At 37.7% G+C, this 10,921-nt stretch overlaps 1 protein-coding gene across 6 annotated transcripts in view; it reads left to right on the forward strand.

Moving 5' to 3' along the window:
* The window catches only part of SREK1 (splicing regulatory glutamine/lysine-rich protein 1), a 48,690-nt gene that overhangs the window by 21,173 nt on the left and 16,596 nt on the right, over positions 1-10,921 (forward strand). For 5 of the 6 annotated variants that reach the window (XM_010845543.1, XM_010845544.1, XM_010845546.1 and 2 more), the window contains 4 exons: positions 4,778-4,942; positions 5,088-5,266; positions 6,325-6,455; positions 7,327-7,441. In XM_010845543.1, coding sequence (XP_010843845.1) covers positions 4,778-4,942; positions 5,088-5,266; positions 6,325-6,455; positions 7,327-7,441 — 590 coding nt within the window. Of the gene's footprint in view, positions 1-4,777; positions 4,943-5,087; positions 5,267-6,324; positions 6,456-7,138; positions 7,442-10,921 lie in introns of all 6 variants that reach the window. The other variant, XR_825727.1, reaches the window with a different exon arrangement.

Here is a 10,921-nt window from a genome sequence, read left to right on the forward strand (position 1 = left end):
TGGGAGTTACCGTAGGGCTCGCAATCTGCGAGTTTTAATGTTTATTTATTTTTTCTCCCTGTTATGTTACCCTCTGTGCTTCCAAAGCTCGGCACGGATTCGGCAGTGAGAAGGTTTCCTGGTGTTTGGAAACTTCTCTCTTTTTAAGACTCCCTTCCCGGGACGGAACTCCGTCCCTCCCTCTTTTGTCTCTTTTATTGTCTTTAATATTTTTTCCTACCTCCTTTCGAAGAGTTGGGTTGCTTTTCTGGGTGCCTGATGTCCTCTGCCGGCATTCAGAAGTGTGGAATTTACTCGACGTTTAAATGCTCTTTTGATGAATTTGTGGGGGAGAAAGTGTTTTCCCCGTCCTACTCCTCTGCCATCTTGGTGCCTCCCCCTGTGTGGGTTTTTTATAACATCTTACAGAAAAACCTGAACAAACTTTTTGGCTAACCCAATATTTAGGTTGTTTGGACCAGGGCCAGAATAGAGACTAATCTAAAGAAGGGTAGTTGTATTGTTACAGAGCAGCCATATCCAGTAGATCTTTCTGCTATGATGGAGATGTCTGAATCTCTACCATGTAGTATAGAAACCATTAGCAGCGTGTGGCTATTGAGCACTTGAAATTTGGTGTGACTGAGGCACTGAATTCTAATTAAAATTCAGATAGCTCTGTGTAATCGATGGTTACCATGTCAAATGGCACAAGTGTTGAAGAATGGTATAGTGCAAAGAAGACAGAGACAAAAAAAGTTTTCTGAAGAAAAAAAGACTGAATGGTCTTTACATTTGAGAAACAAAGGGCTTGAGTTAGATGATTTGGAAAATCCCACTCCAGATCTATAATTATACGTCCCAGTGGAGAAGGAATACCTGGAAAAGTCTGTTTTAAATCCATGCAGAACTAACAAGACCCATACTTGTGATTTAGCTTAGTTTATATAATAATTCTCTTGCACAGTAGGAAAAAATTGAAGGTGGGACCCTCAATCATCTGAATGTTAGACTATCAGAGGTGAGATAGGAGAAAAAGGAGTGTCATTAGAGGCAACATGTGGAGAGAGACTAGATCATTCATGCGTTTTGAACTAAAGATATTTTCTACAATGTTATGATAATTGGAAATGATGATAGCAACAAATCTAAGGTCTGTTAGCAGCAAGATACCACAGATTATGTTAATAAAAACTATGAAGGAAAAAACAGTGATGCAGTAGAGAGGAAATGTGGCTCTCCATAAGGTCAGGGAAAACTTGGAGAGGATGACTGACCTGATGGTTGAAGAGTTCAGCCAGCAGAAACTCGGGGAAGAGCTTTTTAGGGTAGATGGAATGCCAGGTAAAAAGCCCTGAGTGAGAAAAACTTGTGTGTTCAAGGTACGGAATGGTTTGGTGGCAGGGTAGGGGTTTAAGGAGGTAGGGTAGTAGTTGTTTTGAGATTAGAGGGGCAGGTAAGGGCACTGCTTATGTAAGGCTCTTTAGGCCACAGAAGGAAGTTTGAATTTTATTCTAAAGGGTTTTAAGCAGAGATAAAACTTGATTTGATGTTTTAAAAAGATCACACATGGGTTGCTACGACAAGCATAAGTGATACTGATTTCATAAACTAGTAGTTTTGCCTTTAGAAAGCATTGTTAAAATTTTAGTAGTTTTGCAACAGTATAACAATATATAGTTGGTTAACTTAATTGACTTAAATTGCAGAGGTGAAAATGAAAGTAGCGTGTTTTTGTTTCTTAAAAAGTCTTCTCATGATTCTGTAGAATGTTTCATTTTCAGATTCTCAGATCTATCTTTTTAAGTTTAAATTCACACTAAAGCATGTTTCTTAATGTTTAAACTAAAAACTACTGCAAATAGGTAAGAATTGACAGGGTTTCCAGTTCAAGATGGCAGAGTAAAAGAACATTCACTCATCTCCTGCAAAAGCACCAAAATTGCAGCTAGCTGTTGGACAACCATCCACTGGAGGACGCTGGAACCCACCAAGAAAAGATACTCCACATCCAAAGACAGGAAGCCACAATGAGATGGTAGGAGGGGCACAATGACGATAAATTCCATACCCACCAGGTGGGCAGCCCACAAACTGGAGAATAGTAATAGCAAAGAAGTTCTCCCACTGTTGTGAAGGTTCTGAGTCCCACGTCAGGCTTCCCAGCGAGGGGATCCAACAAAGGGACTAGGATTCCCCAGGGTATCTGACTTTGAAGGCCAGTGGGATTTGATTACAGGACTTCACAGGACTGGGGGAAACAGAGACTCCACTCTTAGCAGAAACAAAATCTTGTGTATGCCAAGACCCCGTGGGACGGAGCAGTGACCCCACAGGAGACTGACCAGATCTGCCTGCTAGTGTCGGAGGGTCTGCTGTGGTGGTGTGGATTGGCAGTGGCGTGCCATGGGGATGGGGACACAGGCAGCAGCAGTCCTGGAAAGGGTCCTTTGGTGTAAGTCCTCTTGGACGTCATGATTAACCCAACCATAGAGCCCATGTTTGGCTGGGTCATCTCAGGCCAAACAACAAACAGAGAAGGAGCGCAAACACCCCCATTGGCAGGTAATTGGATTAAAATTTTACTGAGCATGACCCTGCCCACCAGAGCAAGTCCCTGTTTTTCCTGCCACCAGTCCTTCCCATCAGGAAGCTTGTACAAGCCTCTTAGTCTCATCTACCAGAGGGCAGACAGAAGAAGCAAGAACACAATACCTCAGTGGCTAGAACTAAAACCACACCATAGAAAGTTAACCAGGATGAAAAAGCAGAGGGTTTTGTCTCACATGAATGGACAGGGTAAAACTCCAGAAAAACAAGCAAATGAAGTGGAGATAGACAGCCTTCCAGAAAAAGAATTCAGAATAATGATAGTGAAGATGATCTAGGATCTTGGATAAAGAGTGGAAGAAAAGATTGAGAAGATGCAAGAAATGTTTCCCAAGAAACTAGAAGAACTAAAGTATACACCGAGAGGAACAATACACTAGAGGGAATTAATAGGATAGCTGATGCAGAAGAATGGATAAGTGACCTGAAAGACAGAATAGTGGAAATCACTGCCACAGAACAGAATATAGAAAAACAAATGAAAATAAATGAAGACAACCTAGGAGACCTCTGGGACAACATTAAATGCACCAACATTCTCATTATAGGGGTCCCAGAAGAAGAAAGAGAGAAAGGACCTAAGAAAATATTTGAAGAAATAATAGCTGAAAAGTTCCCCTAAGATGGAAAAAGAAGTAGTCAGCCAAGTCCAGGAAGCAGAAAGAGTCTCAGGCAGGATAAACCCAAGGAGGAACACACTGAAACACATAGTAATCAAAATGATGAAAATTAAAAACGAAGATAAAATAGTAAAAGAAAGGAAAAATGACAAATAAGATAAAATGGAACTCCCATAAGTTATCAGCTAATTTCTCAGTAGAAACCTCTACAAGCCAGAAGGGAATGGTGTGATACATTTAAAGTGATGAAAGGGAAGAACCTATAACCAAGAATAGTTTACTTAGCAAGACTCTTGTTCAGATTTGATGGAGAAATGAAAAGCTTTCCAGACAAGCAGAAGTTAAGAGAATTCAGCACCACCAAACCAGCTTTACAACAAATACTAAAGGAAATTCTCTAGGCAGGAAACACGAGAAAGAAAAGACCTACTAGAATAAATGCAAAACAGTTAAGAAAATGCTAAAAAAAAAAATGGTAATAGGATCACTGTTGTTCACTCGCCCAGTCCTATCTGACTTTTTGTGACCCCGTGGACTTCAGCACGCCTGGCCTTCCTGTCCCTCACCATCTCCTGGAGTTTGCCTGAGTTCATGTTCATTGCATCGGTGATGCCATCCTGCCATCTCATCCTCGGACACCCTCTTCTTCTGCCCTTGATCTTTCCCAGCATCAGGGACTTTTCCAGTGAGTCGTCTGTGTGTGTCAGATGACCAAAATACTGTAGCTTCAGCTTCAGCATGGAGGAGGGAATGACAAGCCACCCAGTGTACTTGCCATGAGAACATCATGAACTGTGTAAAAGGCCAAATAGGATCATACATAGTGATAATTACTTTACATGGAAATGGATTAAATGCACCAACCAAAGACAGACTTGCTGGACAGATGAGAACATATGCACGTACACACTTCCACTCAGCACGTCACTGTACTTAATCCCCCAAGTTGTATGTAATTATTTTATATTGTTAAGTTAATCAAGCTTCCCTTACGGCTTGCAGTTGTAATTATCTTTTACTTTTTGTCTGGCTATTGATTGTGAAAACTGATCTTTTACTATTGTGACTATGTAACTATTATTCAGTTAATATCATTGTATCATGATTGGTCAACAGAAAAGAATAGAATTCTCAATTACTAAAACTACCATTTAATAGAAAAAAAAATAGTAAGAATTCACTGTTTGTTTTTAATGTTAAGTTTAGAATTAAAATACCCAGATAGTTAAGAAATACATTAAGAAATACATTCTTGTTACATTGAAAACCACTGTGACCTTACTCTGATTAATTCAGATGTATACCTGGCTTAAATTAGGAGTTCCTAGTCTCTTCCCAGTCTTACTGAATTGATCAGTATTCTTCAAGACAAGAGGCTGGTAATGTTTCTTTCTTTGCTTGTTTTGTTTTTTAAGTGAACTTTTATTGGAGTGTTGTTTCTTTATAATGTGTTTCTACTGAACAGTAAAATGAACCAGCTATATGTATACATTATCTCCTCTTTGGATTTCTTGATAATGGTAATTTTGACACTAACAGAAAATACCTGCTATGTTTATTTTTTATAGCTGGGCGTTTCCCTTAGCAGTTTGGGAGCTATACCAGCAGCAGCCCTAGACCCCAACATTGCAACCCTTGGAGAGATACCACAGCCACCACTGATGGGGAATGTGGATCCTTCTAAAATTGATGAAATTAGGAGAACAGTCTATGTTGGCAATTTGAATTCCCAGGTAACTAATAGAAGAAGAAATCGAGTGTTGGGACCTTTTATCTTTTCCCCTTTCTTAAAAATCATATCAGTTGGTAAAGTAATATTTACCAGATTTTTTTTTAAGAAGAATATACTTTATTAAAACTGTTACTTTGTTTCTTCAGACAACCACAGCTGATCAGCTACTTGAATTTTTTAAACAAGTTGGAGAAGTGAAGTTTGTTCGGATGGCAGGTGATGAGACTCAGCCAACTCGGTTTGCTTTTGTGGAATTTGCAGACCAAAATTCTGTACCAAGGGCCCTTGCTTTTAATGGAGTTATGTTTGGAGACAGGCCACTGAAGTAAGAAACACTAAACAAAGAAATTTTAATGATTCTGAAAAATTTTTAAGTGTTTTTTATGTAATTAAGTTTTTTTTTTCTTTTTAATAGTAATTGGCAATTTGTGGAAAGGAAGACTGTGTTAAGTATAAATGAAACACATGAGATATTTACCGTTTTAGCTTTTAAAGTCGCATTTGAAGACATGTTACTTTCTAGTTTATAAGGTCTAGTTTAATACTAGCATATTTATACCATACATATTGATTGTAGCTCTTTTTCCATAGGCTTTAACAAGTCAGGTTAGTTTTACATTATTATGATAGACTAATGGGCAGTCTAACATATGAATTGAATTTACAGTAATATAGAAATAGAATTTTGGTAAATCCAGAATCTCAGAAATGTTTAAAAATTAAACATTTTAAGGCTTGCTTGCATTCTTGTTTGCAAAGTGAAAAATTGATAGAACCTTTTAGATACTCAAGACCAGAAATTCTATTTCATGTAGATTATTGAGGTGACAGTTTTATTTGAATTCTGTAGATAACGATCTTAACTATGCAGTTTGGTCAGGAGTCTGCTATTAGAGGATAAGAAATGATGTTCTTAGTGAATGCTTGTCTTTTCACCATGCTAAAGTGAGACACACCAAATTCATTTATGTACCTCAGAGAAACCACTCTTAGCCATGAAGGGAGAGTTATTTATAATCTAAGAATAGAAATGACTCATTTTAATACTGGTGTTACCATTTTAATGTATTTTAATTCTAAGCTGTGTGGTAAAGCTGTTGTCCTGGTCTGTTCAGGTTGTCAAAGAAGTTAGCTAGGGTTCAGTTTTTCTTTTTATTTTCCCCTTGCTTTTGCCTTTGTTAGCAAGAGATGATGGCAGATGGAAATGAGATGAATCATGGTTTTGAGGTTGGTTTTGGTTATTCTATATTTAGCTATATTATTCTTCATGTGCTTTTGAGATGTCCTCAGATTTGTAAATATGTATACCTTATAAGCAGTTAATTGTTTCAGGTTTTGTAAAATATGGTGTGTATTTGTGATATGCTAATATTTTTAATTTAGAATAAATCACTCCAACAATGCAATAGTAAAACCCCCTGAGATGACACCTCAGGCTGCAGCTAAGGAGTTAGAAGAAGTAATGAAGCGAGTACGAGAGGCTCAGTCCTTTATCTCAGCAGCTATCGAACCAGGTAAGGCCACAGCGTTGTTACATAGGTCATAGTTGATGATCATAGACTCTTAGAACTGAAAGGAATTTTAGAAATTATCTGTTCAGTCCCTTCATTTTACAATAAGAAGACTGAAACTCAAAGTGTAAGTGACTTAACTAGCACCAAAGGTTGAAGAACTATTTAGCACAAATGTCTTTTTCCATGATACTGAATTGAGGTACATTAGCTTGAGTTAAATCAGTTCTTTATATTTTAATAGCAAAATCAGTGTACAGAACTGATTTGCTTAAAGCAAAGTATAAATGTTATTTGTGAGACTAAAGACAAGAATAAATATATTTTAAATGTTACGATTAAGCAGATTTCATTTTTCCTTCAAAGTTTTAATTTTAAAAATAGACAACAGAGACCACAATTTAGGAAAAATAGAGACTATTTTAGCAAGGTAAAGGAACATCTCTTCAATCTTTTGTGTTGCTAACTATAAAAATCCAACCTAAAAATGTCTAGATGGTTTACATTTGAGCAAATTTTCAAATTAGCACTCAGAACTTAAACTTCAATTCTAGGAAAATAAATGGAAAAAGGATTTAAAATCACTGTCATAGGAATTACAGACATGTTATAATCGTACATTATGGCAGCAACAAAATACTACGAACAGCTGTTTATAATCATCTGGTTTATATGTACTGCTGCAGGGTGGCTGCACTCAACGAGTTTATGCAATGACTTTCTTGGATGTTTCTGAAGGATAATTGCACAGGAGGAGGATGTACAGAGAGTAGGCCCCTTGCACTATATGTGGTACATTCCACTTGTGCCTGATTATTAACTGGGATCTTTAATTGTTCTGAGCTTACACTGCAAAGTGGTTTTTTCCTCCCAGAGTCTGGAAAGAGCAATGAAAGAAAAGGCGGTCGATCTCGTTCCCACACTCGTTCAAAATCCAGGTCTAGCTCAAAATCCCGTTCTCGAAGGAAAAGGTCGCAGTCAAAACACAGGTGAGAATTTCTGCTGTCATATTTTTAATGTTTGTTTGTTTTTGTATTTACCATGGTTAAGATTTTCTTGAGTTTTTGTCCAAGTTTCAGAGTTTAGAAATTTCACTGGTATTCATCAGAAATAATGGTTACTATTAGATGTTGCTTTAATTATAGCAGTATACTTAAGAATGAAGTTTTATCTAGTAAATACATACTTTCAACTAATTTTTAGTTTTAGAAGTTGATTTTTTATCTTAAGGTGTTCTGTTCTTGACTTTTCTAAGAATTAACTAGTGTAAAGAATTGGCAGAAATTTTTCTTTCTTCAGGTTGGGAAAAGGGAACATATGGTGCTGAAAGTGCTGGTAAAGTTGCATTTTTGTTCCCCAAAAGGTCTGGGAAGTACTACCCCAGATCTAGATTTCAAGTAGTTGCCTTTCTCTAGTACTCTGCATCAAATGAAGTCCTTTAAGCCTTTGTACTCTTGGTGATAGAGCTGCCTCCACCCACTTTGGGACCTGAAACATAGGAGTAACTTGCAGTTCTAATGGCACCTATTGTATTGTGCTTCAACTTTGTTTCTATTCTTTTTTTGTTTTGTTTTTTTTAATTTAATTTAATGTTATTTTATTTTTAAACTTTACATAATTGTATTAATTTTGCCAAATATCAAAATGAATCCGCCACAGGTATACATGTGTTCCCCATCCTGAACCCTCCTCCCTCCTCCCTCCCCATACCATCCCTCTGGGTCGTCCCAGTGCACTAGCCCCAAGCATCCAGTATCGTGCATCGAACCTGGACTGGCATCTCGTTTCATACATGATATTTTACATGTTTCAATGCCATTCTCCCAAATCTTCCCACCCTCTCCCTCTGCAACAGAGTCCATAAGACTGTTCTATACATCAGTGTCTCTTTTGCTGTCTCGTACACAGGGTTATTGTTACCATCTTTCTAAATTCCATGTATATGTGTTAGTATACTGTATTGGTGTTTTTCCTTCTGGCTTACTTCACTCTGTATAATAGGTTCCAGTTTCATCCACCTCATTAGAACTGTTTTCTATTCTGTTTATCTTATTTTTGAGCATGGCTCTCTCATTTTAATGTTCTTTTAAAAATATGTTGTGTGTGGTGCAAAGGGGATCTCAAAATATAAACTTGATTGAAAGTAACCTAAGAATCAGGTCGAACATGGTAAGTTTTATTGTATTCTTTAAGATGAGGAGGGAGCTGTTACTGAAATGTGAAAATGGATACAGTGGATCCTAATTGTATGTATATGTACATACATATTCATACTCTCTGAAGAGAAGACATAGAAAAGAGTGTGTGTGCATGTTTGTTGGGAGTATTAGGGAAGGAGGATTTCAGGGGAGGGCAAAAAGGACCAGTATGTTCTTTGTTGAACTTCATCAGCAAGCTCAGTTTAGTCTTAATTTCCTGTGCTAATCAAGGAGTTGAGGCAATGGGATAGGAAAATATGATATTCTTTTTTAAAATTTATTTCTTATTGAAGTGTAGTTGGATTACAGGGTTGTGTTGATTACTTCTGGACAGCTGAAGTGACTCAGTTATACGTATATGTACATTCTTTTTCATGTGGTTTGTCACAGGATGTTGAATATAGTTTCCTATGCTCTACGGTAGGACCTTGTTTATCCATTCTAGACATACCAGTTTGCATCTGCTAATCCCAAACTACCACTCCTGCCCTCTCCCACCCCCTTTCCCTTGGCAACCACCATACTGTTCTCTGTGTCCCTGATTTTATTTCTGTTTTTCATAGATAGGTTCGTTTTTATCATATTTTAGATTCCACGTGTGTTATTGTATGGTATTTGTTTTTCTCTTTCTGATTTACTTCACACAGAATGGTGATCTCTAATTGCAGATATTCTTAATTAGACTAGTAAACTATACTTTTAGCTGTACTGGTGTATACTTCCCTATTATTATTAGATTGCAAAACTCCTTTTAGAATATGGTTTTACTCTTTATCCAAGGCTGTACAGTAAGGCAAGTTCATGTCTAAGAGAAGGAAATTGTTTCATGTATGAGGAAGAAGGCAGTGTAGCAGAAACTCAGTGGTACTAGGTTATGGATATTTCTATAGGTCAACAGAGTGGTAAAAGTAAAGGAGATCAAGAAAGTATAGGAGTGAGTGAAAGAGTAATAACTTTCTGAGGAAGAAAAAGACCAGTGACTTGACTCTTAAATTGTGTTAATAGAGCCATACTGTTAATAGAGCCATATTCCATATCTGTTAGTGGTATTCTGTAGCTGGAAAAAAGCAGAACTTAATGATTAATATCATTATTTTCTTGATAATTTCTGTGAAGTTTTCTCTGTTGGGACATATAATTTATCTATTTTAAGGTTTTTACTCATCATTTTAAGTGTATTTGGATATTTTCCCCTTCCAAGGGTTAGAAATTTGTTAATTATTTTTATTCATGGGAGTTTCATGGAGGTCTGTCTAATGATATAGAGTGAGAAATTAATTGTTCTTGGCTGGCTCACATGCAGACACGCCTCATTTTGTTATACTCGGCTTTATTATGCTTTCACAGATATTGTTGTTTTTAACAAATTGAAAGTTTGTGGCAGTCCTGCATTGTCAGATGATGATCAGCATTTTTAGCAATTAAATGTTGTTGGCCAAAAAGTTCATTCAGGTTTTCTGTAAGATGTTAGGGAAGGACCTGAATGAACTTTCTGGCCAACACATTTTAAATTAAGGTATGTACTTTTTTTTTGGTAACACAGTGCTGCTGCACACTTAATACACTACACTGTAGAGTAAATATAACTTGTATATGCACTGGGAAGCCAAAAAGTTCCTTGGACTTGCTTTATTGTGATGTTCCTTTTGTTGCTGTGGTCTGTAATCTGACCCACAATATTTCTTGAGGTACGCCTGTATGTCTTTTTTATCAGCATATACTGTTCTTATACAAGAAGCCTTTACTAAAATCTTAAAGAAATGCAAAAGAGGATGAATTTTGTTGAAAAAAAGGTTCCTCAACCAAAAACATTGGACTTAAGGAACTCCCTCCCCCTCTCCACTGTAGGAAATGCCATACATTTCGTGGTTCCTCTCTCCTTCTAGTGGGATTGGGCACCTTCAGCTCTTTCTCTGGCCCACTAGACCTAGCCAAGAGTGGAGGTTGCAGGATCCCCTTTCTCGAAGGCCCATCTTTTTCTACCTTGGAGAAGGCAATGGCACTCCACTCCAGTACTCTTGCCTGGTAAATCCCATGGATGGAGGAGCCTGGTAGGCTGCAGTCCATGGGGTCGCTAGGAGTCGGACACGACTGAGTGACTTCACGTTCACTTTTCACTTTCATGTATTGGAGAAGGAAATCGCAACCCACTCCAGTGTTCTTGCCTGGAGAATCCCAGGGACGGGGGAGCCTGGTGGGCTGCCGTCTATGGAGTCGCACAGAGTCGGACATGACTGAAGCGACTTAGCAGCAGCAGCAGTGTTGTATGAA

Source organism: Bison bison, unplaced genomic scaffold (assembly GCF_000754665.1).
Source record: "Bison bison bison isolate TAMUID 2011002044 unplaced genomic scaffold, Bison_UMD1.0 scf7180017864218, whole genome shotgun sequence".
Classification (NCBI taxonomy): Eukaryota; Metazoa; Chordata; class Mammalia; order Artiodactyla; family Bovidae; genus Bison; species Bison bison.